General features: G+C 37.3%; 2 protein-coding genes across 7 annotated transcripts in view; one reads left to right on the top strand and one right to left on the bottom strand.

The window, feature by feature from the left end:
* Positions 1-18,134, top strand: part of LOC110847912 (rap1 GTPase-activating protein 1) — a 122,018-nt gene that overhangs the window by 53,498 nt on the left and 50,386 nt on the right. For 4 of the 5 annotated variants that reach the window (XM_022094950.2, XM_022094953.2, XM_035849624.1 and 1 more), the window contains exons 2-3: positions 12,907-13,012; positions 13,950-14,042. In XM_022094950.2, coding sequence (XP_021950642.1) covers positions 12,907-13,012; positions 13,950-14,042 — 199 coding nt within the window. Of the gene's footprint in view, positions 1-2,517; positions 3,405-12,906; positions 13,013-13,949; positions 14,043-18,134 lie in introns of those variants that run through there. The other variant, XM_035849626.1, reaches the window with a different exon arrangement.
* Positions 7,431-10,284, bottom strand: LOC110847914 (protein flp-like). Of its 2 annotated transcripts, XM_035849631.1 has the most exons (11): positions 10,142-10,250; positions 9,822-10,009; positions 9,548-9,669; positions 9,334-9,447; positions 9,154-9,244; positions 8,913-9,055; positions 8,720-8,837; positions 8,522-8,648; positions 8,241-8,415; positions 7,945-8,129; positions 7,431-7,834 (listed from the first exon to the last, which is right to left on the bottom strand). In XM_035849631.1, exons 2-11 carry the CDS (start codon positions 9,966-9,968, stop codon positions 7,509-7,511), a joined length of 1,548 nt encoding a protein of 515 aa, XP_035705524.1. In that variant the 5' UTR covers positions 9,969-10,009; positions 10,142-10,250; the 3' UTR covers positions 7,431-7,508. The 2 variants fall into 2 exon arrangements, with proteins under 2 accessions (XP_035705524.1, XP_035705523.1); XM_035849630.1 differs by having other exon boundaries at positions 9,822-10,284.

Genomic DNA, 18,134 nt, shown 5'->3' with positions numbered 1-18,134 from the left:
CATATCGACACTAACTAAGGGGGTTTGCGCTTGATGATATTTTGACTGGTCAGTGCATAATATTATTATTAACAAATTCAATATTTTTCAATACCCGATAGTCCATATAGATATGTGTAGACCCCATTTCATATTCTCCAAGTTTCCAAGAAGTCAAAATATATATTTATCCCTGCACTGATCGGGTTAAAATTATAAATACATTAAAAAAAACAAACTTAGGTGAAGGACGCGCTTAAAATATTAAAACAAGAAGCATTACAAAATTTTACAATATCGCTTAATATTTAGTAACTTTTACTTCACCGTGGGCCCAACTACCTATTTCATTTTCACAGCGATAAGTAACACTAAATGCAACTAAAAGAGCGACTTGTTTAACCAATTAAAACGAAAAGTCTATCTGTTTCAGGAATTAAAATGAGTCAGAATGTGGGCAAATTTTCTCTATACCAAATGCGCAAAGTCACTATTTATTGAAAGATAATAATTCAAATCTAGCAAGTTTATTATATAAAAATTACGTATTTCGTTTACACAAAATGCCTGAAAGTATTTTTTCTGTTAGTTGGGCCCACGGTGAAGAAAAGTTACTAAATATTAAACGATATTGTAACATTTTGTAATGCTTCTTGTTTTAATATTTTAAGCGCGTCCTTCACCTAAGTTTGTTTTTTTAAATGTATTTATTTAATTCTTTTTAGTGAAGTGTGAACTTAAATGTATAAAATCATAATATCAATTCTTAAACGTTGTGAACTTTCCTATGGGTGGATGCGTGGCATACTAATTTAATCCCGAGTGGGTGGATTAGTTATTTATTATTATTATTAGTTATTATTATTGTATTTCATGGAATTTGATCAATGCTTATTTTTTCAGAATTTTAAGGAATGTTACATATGTTGAAATAGTAATGCTAATAAAAAATAAACCTGACATTATTAGCATACGTTAGCAACCAGTAACCTAACACCACGTAAATAGGTTGCTTAATGACAATATTTCAAAACGCTCTAATTCCATGAGTTTTCATCCGATTAAGTCTAACAAAGGCTTGAAATGTGCGTATTATCCAGGAGAATAGTAAAAATGGCAAGCCCCCGGTCGGAAACATTTCCTTGGTGCCAAGAAATAGATTTGAAAATTTAGGCATCGGACTTTCCACCTGAAGGAATTGGAATTTTGGAAAAATAAGAAAAATGTCACTGTAAAACCGAATTCTCTAACTATTTTGTTTCAACATGTTTTCCGTACAACGAACGGTTGGGGAGAAATCTCAGTGGGAGTTTCTCAAAGTTGCAGCTGAGTGCATACCTAGGCTTCGCCGTAACCATGGTGATCTTTTAACATGATCACTTTATGGTTACTTTTCCTTCACCTAAGAAAAATTTACTTTTCCTTCCTCTCCAGATTTTCTTTACTGTTTCATTTGCCCGGAGTTCTTAAAACGAGGATAGAGTTTTACAAGGGAACTGGCCAAGGTGTACAGCTGGTCCTCCCATAATTGACGAATCAACAATTACATTAGCCGAACAGCCGAATTATTTTATTATTTCACATCACTCATTTTTATTTTGGCGTTCAAATTATTCAAATTAGTATGATTTCTACTTCTATTATTTTTATTTTGGCGTACAAGTCATACGAAATTGAATAATTTGAACGCCAAAATAAAAATAAGTGATGTGAAATAATAAAATAATTCGGCTGTTCGGCTAATGTACGTGTGGATTCATCCATTATGGGAGGACCAGGGAGGAGCAGCTGTACACCTTGGCCAGTTCCCTTGTAAAACTCTATCCTCGTTTTAAGAACTCCGGGCAAATGAAACAGTACTCAAAGAAGGGTTTCTCAAGCTTAAATCCAAATTCACTCATTTACTAACTTCATCCACCTCAATGAATGGTAAAGTTGTATGTGGCTACATTCTCTATAGCGCTGTTAATGTACCTGTAGTTCACATTTGTGCGGCCTGTCCATAAATTAGAAGTAATAGCTGCTGAACAGTGTTTCTTTGTTAAATGCACACAATAGGAGCTCGTTGTGAGTTTGTCCAAGAAACCAGAGCAAAAGTCTCAAGTTGAGATGAGACGACCTGGATCGGTTGGGTCGTGGTTTTGTTAGGACATATACATTTGTGGGGAAGTGAGTGAATAAAACGGGAAGAGAGAGAACTTGCCAGCCAAGTCCAGTTGATCACCAACTTTTGGGTGAGTCGGTGTGTCCTCTTGCTAAAGTATTTACACACACGGTTCTTTAATTCTTTAATTTAAATTTTTGTGACTCTAAAACCTCAGCCAGCTTATAGTGAATCTAGTCAGCTTTGCGAAATATTAAAAAAGCATGTTTCGTCTGCTTTTGGTTGAGTCAAATCCCGTAAAAAATTAAGCACCGGCACCTGTCAAAGCACAAACTTGTAAACGCAAAGGAAATTCGCTATCATTCTTCCATCTCATTCCAAACTGGAAGTTGACGTGAGACATCGAGGGAGAGGACGAGGAGTGCAAGCAAAGTCAAAAGGTGGTTGAAAAGAAGTAGAAACTCGTATTATATGTAACTTGGCTTGTAAAAGGAGCGTCGTGTACATGTTGTTTTGTTCGTGCTGTGCTGTATCCGACTTTTATTGGGACTTTTACTTGTTCACGTGCATGTTGAGATACATGTATTACCTTTCGATCACTTCGAGGAGGTTCAGCCACAGAAAAACGTCAAGTCAATTTATTGAACAACTCGTCACTGCACTATCGCTCACACGAATGTAATTCATTAAAGAAAGGGTTCTGTGATTGGGTTTTGAGCAATGTGACATAAAGCAGTAGTCGTGAACTGTCAGTCTACCAGCAGTATTTGTGAGGTTAACACCAGTGACATCAAACTTGAACTCTAATCAAAGTCGCCTCACTCAACTCTCAACCTGTCCATTCAGCTTGACTCTTGCTGTTCCGTTCGTTAAGCAATTATCTCCTTGTGAAGTTTCAATGCTTGGAAACCGATCAGTTTTGTTAGAACTAACTGAGAAATTTGTGGTGGTTTTGGAACAGAGTAAGTACATATGGAAGAAGGAATTACAGGAATGCGCTTGTGTACTCAAGATCGCATGTGTGTATATATGCACAAGTTAAAAACTGAGTAAATATTTTCAACTTAATTTTCTTGTCTGTCGACGTCTTCATAAATTGACGCACTATATTGATGGTAAATGGTACAACTGTGGCAGCGATAAGGAAGAGTAAACTCTAAAAATATATTGTACCTGCAAAGAGAATAGTTTATTTTGTTACTCAGAATTTAAAGACTTATCCGCAAATGTGAAGCGATATCCCTAAATTTCGAACATTATCAACATCACCAGTTGGTTACAGCTCCTGATTTCAGAGAGAGGTGTCGATACATATTTTCAGGTATTGTATGCATAGAACTTATTTTTTAGTATTAGTAAACTTTGCATGCTTCAAAATGAATAATGGTTTACGTTCATGTGACACAATTGGTACACTTAAAAAAAGATGCATTTCAACCACAAGACGCTTTGTCAGTGTCTCATAAAATTAATTGCGCAACTCGTCCGACCGAGGGCACATGAGTACAATTAGTAATGTCTTTTATTGCACAAATTGTGTGAACAAGATGACAAGTTGAGAACGAAAATGACAGTTGGAGACTACTTTAAAACAGGAAATCGTTGGTATGATTGCAATCGAAAGTATAATGAATAGTATTCTCTGGTACGAGTAGTGATTTTATTACCAGTATAGATTATGCGAATTGATAAACACGCCTCAGTACTTCAAAAATACTGTGGTAGCTACTGGTACATGTGTAGGTGTAGGTTCTACCAAAGTCAAATCCGAATTAAAGTGTCCAGAAAACTATCCTCCAATTAATTTTATTGCGCATACCTGTTTACTGGGAAAAATGAAGTCACTTTAAGTACATACATAGTTTTGATCAGATTGCAGTTTTCCCTTTTCAACAACACGTAATTAAACAAAATAACTGTAGTTTTAAATTAGTATTATAAGTACTACGTCCTTGCATAATAAGAATTTCATATTCGGCAAAATGTAAAATATCACGTACACATAGTTAAAAAATTTTCCAGTATTTGTTTAATGAAAATTCGGAAACATGAGATTCAATTTTTGGTGCATATAATAGTCATGTGCTGGACATTAACCGCCGTGAAAGATTAACACCTGAACTTACTTGCCGTATATTCATAGTTACACAATCCAAATATGAATCTTGATCGTAAACTACTCTTGGATATCGTTCTGCACATAGAACTGGACAGACCGCGACAGGGTTAGAGATTAGCTTACCTTTTATGTATAATTTATATGTGTACAGAAGAAATGCATTATCATGTAAATGGGTTAATTTGCAGCAACCTCTGGTAAAACGAAAGTGTATTCACTTATATGGGTAACTCCACAAAAAGCATAATAGAAAATGTAAAATATTTGAATCATAACTCCTCAACGTATTTAAACCCAGCCTTTGCCTCACTCACGCACACACGACACGCTGGAGGTTTAATTTATTTAATGCACACACTTTCGATTGGATTACTTTAAAAGCTGTATTAATATCTTTGGGCAAGCCAAACAAGCAAGTACCTGCTTGAACTGTGGTGAACTTTTATTATGATGTGTGTATGTAGACATAAGCTTCCCAGAAAATAGATATGAATTCATGCAATAAAGAAAAATTAATCAATTTTGTCTGCGATGATGGAAGCAGCAGCACACAACATTTGCTAATCTTCTTAAACTTTGCTCAAAGACCTTGTTCGCTCACAGCAATGGATCGTTCAAGTCAACAAAGGCGTTTTTGACGAGCTCGTCTTCTTATGGGGTCCAACTTGAAAGCAAAGACAAATATTTGAGTAAAAGAGTTGAAAGTGATCTTAGTGGTACGAAATGGGTTGTTTTTTACAACGAAATTGGTCCTTATTATTATTGGTTACATCATAAAGTCTTGGAGAACTCGGGAAAAGCTTTATAGCGAAGTTACATAACCTAAAAATTTTGAATCGGAATTAATTAAGAGCACAAGCTCGGAAAATAGCCAAGAGAAAGCAAGGAGTCCCAAGAGTCCGGAAATTTCCAATTTCGCTTATACGTACATGATACTTGGAGCGGAAAGGGTGAAAGGTTGTTCGTGCTTAGAAAAAGATTACTGTGCGCATTAGCTGGCTCACGGGTTATCCAACATTGGGTTTTGAGGTCACAACTAAATATAGAGCACCCGAGTAGTCTTATACTCTGGAGAAGAGCTGCATTGTGTGCAATAAATTGACATGACAAGATGGCGAGTGTAATTTAGTGGCGAGATCTATGTACCAACGACCAGTCTAGACGTCGACGGAGGGGACCCAGTAGTTTTATGGGAACTCCCATCCCTAAGCAGACGGAAATGCCCATCCCTCGTAGTGAGCGCGCCCATCCCTCGAATCGAGTTACTTCTAGATTGGGAATTCTCCTCCAAGAGGGAAATGCTAGCACGCGCGCATAGGTGGTCAATTTTAAGTGTTCGCCAAAAAATTAGTCCAGTAATTATATCCAGATAATTACATGCTAATTACGAACTTATTACAACTTCGATATATTTTTTTTACAATTTGAAATCAACGTTTTTCTGGTTTTTAAATCAGAAGCATTTCACATCTCCGACTTTGTATAATAATATGTAACGTTATAACAATGTGTAAAATTACGAAATTTAAGATAATATGATACAAATGTAAGTAAAAGTAAGCAAAATATAATATGATAATGGGAAATAATAAGTCGTTTATTCCTCGTGGTCCTCACTATGGTCTTCGTTTTCCTACTCACTTGACTACTCATCGTTAATGTCGTGAAGCCAAAAATAAATATTTTCGCGAATGCTTAATATTTTCTCAGCGAACAATGTCAAAAAGAACAGGCACAGTCACAAAAAGCCACAGCCAATCTAAATCGAAGCATGTGAAAGTTCTTAAGAGTTGCCATACACGAAGTTAAATCAACAGACGTCATAATTTTGTCTGATGGTAATGTTAGGGAAAACCTTACCAAGTATATTTGCAAGTAATCCCATTCTTTTTACGCTTGCGTCATGTTAAAGATTGGTTTCAAAATGCAAAGTGACGAAGGTTATGTCATTCATAAAGTTCACACCTTTGTGTGCAACTTCAGTAAGATTAGCAGTACCTAAGCGAAATACATTACCGTCATTGTGAATTTTACCAAAGTAATAATCTTAGCAACATAGTTTTTTCAGAATGCCACTGAAAAACGAGTTGTTATTTCATGGGTTACGACGTTCACGCAATTAACAATAGGCTGCTAGTGGTAGCACAATCAAAGGAAAAATTACGGACCCAACGTGGTAATAAGCCATTCCTGTCTCAATACTTGTGAATGTTAAGTCAGTTTGCACTAAATTCTGATTGTCAATGTCTGGAAATCTCAAACAACGCAAGAGCAAATTGGTGGGGTCGGGTTTATGCTTTCCATTATTTTTACTATTTATCCGGTGAACAAAATGATGCTTAGTAAGCATTGCTTATGTTTTGTATAACCCGTTGGTTTTTGACACGTGTTGGCTTTTTGTATTTGCCGCTAGTACTTGAGGGTCTCTCATTGGGGGTACTTAGCATAGCGAAGTCTTGGAATGGGTTGCAATAAGAGAATCAAATGTAAATTTACATTAATACGTATGTTTCATGTTGCTAATACATGATTACAAGAGATTTGAAGGTGACTTTCAATAATGATGTGCTGAATTTAGCATATATATACATATATATAACCACCCCCCGTGAAATTACGCTTAAAATGCTGCGTTTTACGTAGTTAGTGGGCATGCATGCGTTCCCATGGGCGGTCAAGTAGGCGTCAGCAACCAATTATAACAACATAACTTTTTTTCGCAATGGGGAATAATTTTTTTCAAATTTTTATAAAATTCAGTGTTAATTTATGTATTTTTTGGTCCATTGCGGTTTTTAAAATTTTGAAATTTTACGAAAAAATCAGGAGAAAACACTAATTTTCAAAAAACCAGGGACGTGTATGCCCATTCCTCTCACTGAAAAGGAATGGGTCTTCCCTTCCCAGATTTTATTTTATTTATTTGCAAGTGAGGGACGTATATGCCCATTCCGCTCGCTGAAAACGAATGGGCATATCCGTCTGTTTAGGGATGGGAGTGCTCATAAAACTACTGAGTCCCCTCCGTCGACGTCTAGACTGACGACCAACGCGAGAAAAGAGCACCACTGGCTTTGGGCTTGCTGATTAATGAAAATTACTATACCACCACCTGGACGATAATGCCCCTGCTGGTCACATAATCCTACACAGCTATGCAAATAAATACGGTATAGTTAGCTGAATTCTTCTTCCAAATATGTCAATTATGGTACTAACTATGCAGTCTGGTATTTTCACCTCTTTTTATTTCTTAGGCAGGCAATTATATTCCTAACATTTCACCTTTGTAGCCCTACTGATCTTTCATATAGTTTGCTGTCCACAAGAGCCAGCTTCCCATGGAGTCGTTGGGAGATCATCCAAGTATTGATCCCTCAAATACGTTCCGGTTGGATATCCGTTTTCTAGAAACGTAATGCTGCGAACAACCCGATCGTAAACAGCAATTATTTCCGAAGATGGGTCAGTTGCATAAAACTCTTGTACAATGTCAGAGTCCCACACGAGCAAATAGTTATAACTTTCTTCTCCAGGCAAGAGACTCAACCAAGCTTGACCCCATTGTCCGTAGCTCAGGTACAATTGAAAATCGCCACTCCCGTTTAGTTTTTGAATTACGTCAAACTCTCCTGTCGCGTCAAATAAAAGTAGAATAAGATCAAAGAGGTAAATTACAAGTGAACAAATTCAGTGCACCACAAAACAGAAATATTGAGGGTATGGATGACGCGTTGTTCACCTGATTGCCCATTTCCGTAATGCCCCACTATTTCTTCATCCTGCAGCAATCCAGCATCTGTGGCAAAGTCCTTTCTCTCTATTGTCGTGGCTTTTCTGACGTAGACGTTGCTCCAATTGTCAAAAGGAATGATGCATGAGCCAGCTCTATTCGTCTGTTGTGGTTGTGGCGACACTTTTAATTGTCTTTAAATGACGTTTAAGCATTTAGTCGTCAACATTCACCAACGAATCCGTTCTGTTAGGATGTATTTTGATGCAATGTCATTAGTTTGGTATACAGTACTGACAACTAACCTTTGACCTTGAATGATGTCGAACACATCATAGTGAAGGGTGGCATGGCTGACATTAGGTAACAACCGACCAGGGCCGCTCGTTACGGTGAAAATGCCTAAATTGAGCTCTGGAAATGTTGACATCTGACTGTTGAAAGGCGTGAGATAACCTCCATGGTACACTGTCAGCCAACCTGTGCAATTACGGCATATGTCTAATTCCAATACGTAACTCTTACAACTAGAATGTGGCTCAAGGTTGTCATATCTCGTACTAGTATGCATTTAGGTGAAGCATACCATCATAGACACCCATGAATAATCCCAGGCTGTAACCCAGCTCAGTTGCCATCTTATCATTTACCACTGTTAACTTCCCACTCGAGGGGAGAGGATTGGACAGTGTTTGCAACCACTTCATAACCTCCTGGAAATACACATATCCGCCCAGGCATTAATTTGTAAAACGACAATAGCATGCAAATCATGTCACCTCACCTCTGGGACTACTTGTACATCTCCGACACGGCCATTATTCAGAATAAATTGCATGTACTTTGCCATATCATTCATACTGCTCAGAATTCCCCCTGCCGCATTCATTGGAACTGTGCGTCTAGAAAATGGGATGGTAAAATACTTAGGCGATGCAAACTCCAAAATAGAAATCTCATAAAGTCAGATTTCTTACTTGTACAGTTCGGAATTGTACTTTTCCAATTGTCCGTCTAATAGGAAATAGCCCAGAGCCCTATTTGGCATGTTGTCGTGGTCATCCGATACTTTGATGTAGGTCGTCGTCTGCATATCAAGTTGAGCAAATAAATTGTCCAACTATAATACAAGTTTACTATTTTATTATTGTGATTAAAGGTGCATTATTGGTGGTGAACTTGATTTCCAATACCATGGTCAAGTAAGGTACACCTGACCTGCAGCCAGCTCTCCAGCCATGGAAAAATATCCGTTGTCATACACAAAATTTGTACGAAATGGAACCATACCGGCGCATATCTTTGTCTGCTACGTATGAAAAATTATCATAAATTGCCTCGTTATTTCATGCGTACACAATATTGGTGCCATTAGGTAAGAAATGTGTAACATTATACTAAATTAGTTCTGAAGCTTCGTTGATGGCCCCGAAAAATGTCCCTACTCCTTCAGGCAGGGTTCCTGTGCGATGTGACAAAATATCCCGAAAAGTTGTTCTCTCGGATCGATATCTATCAGTGACATTTAACTCACATGTTTAAAAACCAGGAATTGAGTCAATTCAATTGACTGAGCAATAAAGTTACCAAAATCCTCGTGTATGTAGTTTACCTGTCAATCAGTGTAAAATTGTAAGCTGGAAGTAACCGAGCGATGGGAGTATCCAGCACCGATTCATGCAATTCCGGGAAATGTTCATGTAGTACTTTTATCACTAGTATGGCAGTGAAACTCTGTTGGGTAAAATATGACATCCAATTTTCCATGTATATTTTGACAGTAATTAGAAATATGAGCCAGAGAAATTCTACCGCAGGGCATTAATTAGATTAAAAGAAGGGGATGGATGGATGACCGAACTCATATGCGAAATGTATGTAGATACCTTAGAGTTGGACCCAATGAAGAACAAAGTGTCGTTATTCGCATCTATTCCGTTGGAAATATCCCGTAGCCCGTAACCCGTATTGTAGTAAACTTGCCCATCTTTCACCACTCCCAGCCCCAGCGCTGGGGAATTATTCTCAGCCATGTACACATTTTCAATGAGTTCGTCTATTTGAAGTCGTGTCCCTGGATCGAGTTGTCCATTTATCGGATAAAATGTTGACAATAAATTGCAACACAAAAGAAACAAGCGAAACATTGGAGACATTTACTAAAAAAATACGGTGCCTTAAATGTTATGTAACGTTTCGTATTTACCTTATTTTTTAATTAAGGTAGTATTTTTTAGCTATAAAACTTGAGGAATCACTTGAAAAAATAGGAACTAATGTTGAAACGACGTGCTTTTGATGTTGTGAAATGATTATGAGGATGTCTACAAGCATTTTCAATTAGGGATAAGATTTCTGCTGATAAGATTGATATCAGTGTGATTAATTTGTCGACAATACAAAACATCACTTACTTGCAAAAACTCTGTTCTGTCAGTTAAATCATTTTATTGTGATTAATATTAAAAATAAACGTGGTTCCCAACTGACCATGTTGACATATACACGTCATAAAAAAGTTATTACTCTACATACACACATACGTACACACATTGCGAATGCACTGTTATATGTCATGATACGATACGTGACACAAGGATTTTATTATTATTAGAGATTGTAAACTGATACGAAGTATACACAAGTGGGAATTATGTCACGTTCATCATCTCACGGCTGTCAAGTTGCAACAAAGTTATATTGTTGTTCTCTTGATGATAAATTGGCATGGAGTGATCTGAGCTGTTACGTCAAAGGTTCGAGATGGGTAGACTTACAAATAATTGTGATGTACTTGGTAAATTGGTAATGGAAGCCATTCATGTTTTGCTGGAATGATGCTTGCATTGTCTTTAATTTCACGCATGACGAAAATTGAATTAGTTTTTAATATCGGGAAATGTGAGTATGTATCCACCTCCGTAAATTCATTCTTTCGTTTCAAGTATACATACATACATAATTGATTTGAGTATCGAATACATAAAGAGAAAGTTAGGTGGCCTTATTATCCATGAATTATCAATGATACAAACCTTACTTCACAAGAGCTTCTACTTAAGCTTGAGTAGAAAATGTAGTATTGGGTTACTTTACAAAGCGATTATACGGAGTCAGCTAAAAGGATTTCACGGATTGATTTTTTTTGTTTATTTACTTGAAGAAAGTACGAATTTGTTTTATTCTTGCTCTGTCAGAGAAAACTTGTTCAATTGTGTTCACCTTTCTCCCGTGGGACTACGACTCTGATTTGAACACCTTCCAGAAAACTTTTCTCTTTGTCTAGTGACAAGAAAACATAAACAAGAAAACCTTGAAAAAAGAATAACGAGCATTTAAGTGGCGAAAGTCGCTCGAGAATTTCTCAAACTGACAACCAAAATGAGATACCAGGGATAGTTTCATGTTGTGGCTTGAAATTGAAATTGAAATTGGAGCACCCAACGAAACATATCATTCGTTTATCCTATTATTAACTTTCATGTTCCGAACTATTTGGTTCGCCCACTCTAAAAATAGCATACAACTCATATACATAATCGATTTTGCTCTTTCGCTGGACTACATTTCATTCAGAAGGTGAATAAATTGATACAAAAGTGAACCGCCAGTCATGCTTATGTCAATATTAAATTGTGTATATGGAGTTGGTAAACATATGTATGTACTATTTTCGTAATTATAACACAATATCTATGCACGAATTGTTCTATAGTATTGGAGATAATTACAATTCGTCATCAATCAAATAAAGTTTTTTTTCTGAACATTCACTATTTTTACAAAACAATCGACGAAAAAGTGCCACCGGTAAATACATGTATTGATTTTATAAGCGCTTATACATTCATACTGCCCTGTAACGCAGTACACGAAGGAACGGTTTCATGCAGATTTTTTGGATGGTATCTCCCATTCCTTGTATTTGTATTTATTTTACGATATGTAACTGCGCAGTGCACATGACGATGGATGAATCTTGCATTGAATTCAAAAAGCGATAAGTCGAAACTTCTTTGAGCGAACCTGTGGGCTATATTTATATAAAAAGTTTGCGCGCACCAAGTTGCACATCCTTTTGTAATTTGGATATAATCTTTAGAGAAAGTTTCGTACAAATGAGTCTTGGATCTTGTTGTGAAGCTTATATGATGCCCTTGAAAAGAAGGTTGTTACATGAGACGGCTCGATACATTATGGACTAGCGACAGATTTCAATTTCCAGGTGGATCTAAAGCTTACTTCCTAACGAACTATTCTCTACAAAAGCAAAGTGAATCACAAGGTCTTAACGACGTACGTAACACTTTTCTTCGTCGTCTCTAGTCAGTATGAAAAGACGCTTATTTGCAACAGTTGCAACCCTTGAAAGACGTCGAGAGGCACAGGTGTTGTCCTACGTATTTAATCCACTTTACCTGACGACTTTTTTTGTGAGTGAGCGATTTAAATTGGCAGGTCGCCGTGTTGCTGGAATTATCAGTGTGAGATTACAGTCGAAGCCACTGCAACAGCGAAAGGCTATGTTGTAAGCTCTACTTTATTCCTCTAATCCATACTCGAGTTGTTGCGATCCTTTATGACGTCAAGTCAATACAGTTACGCTTTTGTAAGACTTGGTTGACAACTATGGCACACATTTGAAACCGCCCAATTTTGGTAACGAGATGAAAATATTGACGAGTATGTATTTATGTACAAGCATAAATAGCGATTTTGATATCTAACTCGTACAGGTAGTCACAATACTAAAGAGGCATCTGTGTACATACATATCTACGCCTATAATGGCGTAGTAGTTACATAAGTATAATCACGTTATCACATGTTGCGTTAAGACTACAAAATTCCTGGTGAAAGTATTTGTGAAGTACACTGTGGTTTTCCCTGATTATTATGTAATTTTGTAGCCACTAGTGCAACTCCATCATTAATTCATTATCTCATCAACGTGTTTTATATTTATTTCAGGCGTAACAACATGAACATGGAAGCCCTAGCCTCCCACCGTTCCTCGTTTGACTCCACGGCGGCGTCGGCGATGACCAGTCGCAGAGAATCCGCAGACAAAGTACTGGTGAGAGCCTAATTATAATCATTAATTCCGTTTAAACCTGAGTATCCATTGAATATAATTTGCAAAAAGGGAATATGAGACATATGTAATTGCACATTTCATATCTATGACGTCAAAGTGAATCATAGACGGACTCGCAATTATTATTTTATTTTGAGCACTACATGAAAAAAAAATTAGGGTAATGATGAAATTAACTTCGTCTCATAAAAATCAGTTTGAAAGAGCAAAATTAAATTGTCAGGCAATCTTGCATTCACAGTCAGTCGCATAAAAGAATTAGAAAAGTCTTGCTAGTTGACTAGTCAAGGTGACCCTTTAACTCGATTTTGTAAAACGACATCATTGCGCAAGTAATACTTGAATCATGGTCTTGATGATATTGCCACTTATTTATAATTCATTTACCCGAATATCCTAAGACTTTCACTAAAGGTTAAAAATAAACTTTCTCCTTCAATTTTTGTAATACTGTAGAGATTCTGTTGCAGAGTAGCTCCAGACAGTTCTGGGTATAATTTGATTTCAAAATTATGTAAACATCAGCATCAGCATCCTTGACTCTGACTCCTTTTGCTGTTCAAGGCAAGACGTGTTCATCATCTTCTGAATTATGAAAATTGAGCGCACAACTTTTCACCAAACTTGCAAGCTACGTACGGTGAAAGCTGTTTTAAAAATTGATGCATGATGTGGTATATGGTCTATCGGGACTGGGTTTGTTATTTTTAGCTTTCTCCTGCGATACAAAATTGTACGTATTATGCATGCAATTTCTAGACATGAGCATCGGCGTGCATGCTAACCACATTCTTCCGTTTAAGTGGTATATCTGTCTACCTTTAGCATTTATGATTTGTCCAAAAATGGAGAAATCTGCGAACTTGTGCAAAAATAATAATGGGTGTTAACCCCAACAATCTGTGACTATATTTAGGGAGCGTCATCAGACCTATTTGAAATGCTGGAAAGACTGCAGAACAGTCGCTTGGACGACCAGAGATGCGTTCTGCCCTCGTATTTTACTCAGGTAAGCTATTGTTCTTTACCACTATATAATTTTGTTATATTGCTTATCATGTTAACCAAGGATGACGATGAGCATAAATACAGGTACGGCAGCTCTAAAGAGTTGGGTTATTTGCCATAAAGAGTTTTGTATTACTACACTGCTAAAGTATAACTTTTGTCTCAGTAGTACCTCGTTTGAAGAAGCAAATTATCTTCTAATATAATTCTGCGATTTATCGTTGATTATTTGGAAAATGTAATTGTAAAGGATAACGCAAGGGTAGCAAGTAGCCCGTTGTATTATAAAATGTTCTTGTTGCGCTCTCTGAAGGAGTTAGGGAACTATGAGCTACATAGTTGAGCTACGGCAACACAGAGGGCAGGGGAGTCAGAACTATGGCAGGTGAACTAACTGCCCTTCCATTTCCATTCGTTTCGTATCATCTACGCGTATCATTTGTGCGTTACATACACGAATCTCAATTTCCCCATGTATTCTACTTTCTCCAGCACAGTTTTCTCGATTTACGCAGCAGACGACCTCAATTCCAGGTTGTTGTTTTCCCCAAAACCCACGATCCATCCACCCAATGGGAAAACTTACGTATTTAGGTGATGTTTACTCTAACTCCTCCACTGTCATCTATTTAATTTCCTCCATTGTGATGAATGGTCAACATGGGCACACTTTTATCCAACGACGCCGCCGACAATCAGTTACATATTCGAAATTTACGTCCCCACCATTTGCTAACCTACCTATCGCCAATGTTTTATATCTTCATTGTCCAATTTTTTAATACGATCTCCCAACCACACGTTGCACCAGGTTAAGTAATTGCGCACACAATTTAGCTGGCATGCACATATTCTATTATTATTATGGTGGGATGCGAATGCGTGGGTGGATATGTTTGCTCACTTACACCTAGATCAACAAAACGAGAATTGATGAATAGGAAGAACCAGTTTGTTTACTGTTCCAGATTATTTAGGACCATCATATATTACAACAAATAAATTGCATTTCAAATTTTTGTGTGGGCTCAAAGTTGATGCATTCGTTGCTATTGAAGTTATTCCAATTTACCTTCGGCGCAGTATAGGAATGAAAGGTCGGGATAAGAGCAATATGCTAAAATCTGCACATCCATTTTGTTTTTGCGTTGTTTCTTATAACCGCACCATTTATCTTTTCAACTTTGGAAGTCGACAGATTTTGACGTGCAGTTGAAGGTTAACATGATACGTAGTAGGGTTTGCATATATTATTGGCAATTTGATACCCTTGGAGAAAATGATTTCCTTTCCAACAAGGAAACCGGAACTTAGGAATAAGTCCTTAGTAATAAGTCCTTTTAAGTTTCACGTGTAAAGGTTTGACAAAAAAACAGTCTTCTTAGTCATAGGTATACAATGGCAAAGTGCGACTTAAAACTTGACAAAAATAGTCCAGCATATTCTTTGAAATCCTTATAAGACTTCTCATACATACAAATGAGTAATGTTACATAGGGGTCGAAAGGATCATTGTATGTGGCTGCGTGCGAAAAAAGTTCCCTGCCAACATCATGCCATGTGCTGGATAAGCTACTCATCCTTTGGGACTGGAGCTCCAGACAGAATTTCTACTTAATTAAATTCATATTTACTAGACCCCGACAGCTACGGAAGGTTCAACTTGCACGTCGCATGTTTTGTTATTCACACGAGTGCGTCAAAGTTCATTGACTGGATTAGAATTGACAAGGAAATTGGGTTCATCAAAATTCAATGCAATTTCGAATTCCCCATAAATCCTCCATAGTGATGTATTGTGATGAGCTCTTCCGTTGTCTCCTGTGCAGTACTCTACTTTCGAGGTCTTTGGAAGTCAGGTTGAAGAAACATAATAAATCTTTGAGACATGTATGAGGATAAAAATGCATAGAATATTTTATGAGAGGGATTTATTAGAATTGAATAACTCTCACGCACTTACCTTCTATTTGATATGTTACGAGTAATTTACGCAGAAACACATTTTCAGAGTTTCCATACTATACAAAAATAACCGAATATATACGTCATCTTCAATCTGATACAATCTGATACTACATATGTTTAAGTCATGTTTTGATATGACATCATGATTTCACAGTGGAGAAAGCATATCTCAGGGCAATTTTCCACGATCCAACAATGGTCTACCAAATATTAGAAATTAGCATAACACTCCCAACGTTATCCGTGACTCTATAGACCATTATCAAAACCAATATGTGAGTTCAAAATACTCTGCTGTTTGGCATCAATGACCAGTTAATTCGAGTAGTACTGCTGTTGTGGCATGACATTTCATAGTAACAGCCAAAATTCCCTTAGCAAAGTCCAATGTTCCCCTTGAAATTTGAAGCTACTACCAAATTGTCAGCAATTGAATTGAATTGGAGAATTCTATTACACAAGAATGAGCCTCCGTCGTTTGTCACAAATTCTCACTCATCCATGTCTGCATGGCTGTGGTGCGGTTGCTAGCGATCGATTTCCTATAAAATTTCGAGAGATGAGAAACCAACGACCGACTTGTATTTAAATGGCTGAACAGTATCCTAAAACTGGTAACTTGATGAAATCTGTGCGATATTTTCTCCACCACTCCCATACATTCGCATAGCCCTACAGAAACACACTGGACCGTGAGTTTGCTTTGTTCTGCTTGGGTTGAGATGAATGACGGTTCAAGTGCCTCTGCTGTTGCTGAATCACAAATCGAATTTTGCAAAGACGGGAATGATTACCTCGACTGAGTGAGTGGCATGGTGGTGGCCTGGCCTATATCGTGAATAATATCTCGTAATATCTTGAGCAATCTGTGAAAGGAGGCTGCTGCTGGCTGTATGCAAGAAGAAAGGGTGAGGACGAGTGTATTCAAGTCAGGCGACAATGAGCTCGAGAAATTGTGGTGGTGCGCTGCTGCTATGATGAAGTTTGAACAATTTATTGAACTATATGACAAACAAGGAGGAAAATGAGACTACGTCCGATAAGAGTCAACGACTCTGTTGGTTAGTGATGTGAGAAACTTCTTCCTTCCGTCTCGCTCCTCTTAGAGAATAAGAATTCTGGAGAACTGCCATCCATTCTCACTTCTTCCTGCGAAGATCACTCGCATTATATTCATCGTCAATCACATCACATTATTCTCGCACTTACACGGCTCTCAGATACGTATAGCATCTGGTTTTCGTACAGTGTGTGAGGCGATCTTCTTGGTTCATTGTTCTCCTTTTCGTCTAATAATGTCTCGAAAAGTTAAGTGGGGCGACAGTTCGTGGAGAGCTTTCATCAACATTCTTGAGAATGAATGGTTCAGTTGCAGACCTATCGTGGATAGGTCTTTACTCTTTCCGGTGGACTTTGTTATTTCGTAAGAAACCAAATAATTCGCGAAAACAATTCCTAGAAAGCAGACTTCCACCTGTCACCTGTTGGCTTGCCTTTGTTTTCTGCAGTGCACAACAACACTGCTTGTGTTGATTAATAAATGTACAAGTGAAGAAATGTAGACTAAATATGTGAGTGAATAAGGACCAGGATTCATGGGACTATATTATTATGCATTCATAATGCATGAATACATATTCTACATACTTGTGCAAGTTGCATTTTAAATTTTGAAATGAAACGCATAACAAGAAAAATAATGGAGACTAACCAAATTCGATAAGTATGTATGATTTTATTCCATCAAGGGGGATTGCACAATTTTGAATCGCTTTTCGCACTAACCTCCACATGGATACATGGACATTTTATGCGTATGGCTCATAGAACTATATAGTAATAGCTAAAAGTATAGCTATTCTCTTCGGACTTGTTGTACTGGACAATTACAATAAAATATTTTATTGTAAGCTTTGCATACAAAACACCACAAAACTTTTGCTCTCATCCCTTTGAAACTTTGCACAGAGGCTGACAGGATATGGTGGGATGAAGGCGAAACAGGGCAGCAGGTGTGGATCGGAATTGTCATATGGTGGAGGGTACGAAGCTGTTCTCCGCTATGTGTATATCGCGTTCAAATTGTTAGTCCAATGTTTCTAAAATTACGAAGGCGTCAAGTTCC

Source organism: Folsomia candida, unplaced genomic scaffold (assembly GCF_002217175.1).
Source record: "Folsomia candida strain VU population unplaced genomic scaffold, ASM221717v1 Fcan01_Sc003, whole genome shotgun sequence".
NCBI classification, from domain to species: domain Eukaryota; kingdom Metazoa; phylum Arthropoda; class Collembola; order Entomobryomorpha; family Isotomidae; genus Folsomia; species Folsomia candida.
The sequence above is the reverse complement of the archived record's forward strand: the minus strand, read 5'-3'. Positions and strand labels throughout refer to the sequence as shown.

Coding starts and splice junctions, on each gene's coding strand:
- LOC110847914 (XM_035849630.1), bottom strand. CDS start 10,091: ATGTCTCCAATGTTTCGCTTGTTTCTTTTGTGTTGCAATTTATTGTCA. Junction 9,670..9,821: donor TCATTGGGTCCAACTCTAAG/GTATCTACATAC, acceptor TTTACCCAACAG/AGTTTCACTGCCATACTAGT. Junction 9,245..9,333: donor GAAGCTTCAGAACTAATTTA/GTATAATGTTAC, acceptor TTTCATACGTAG/CAGACAAAGATATGCGCCGG.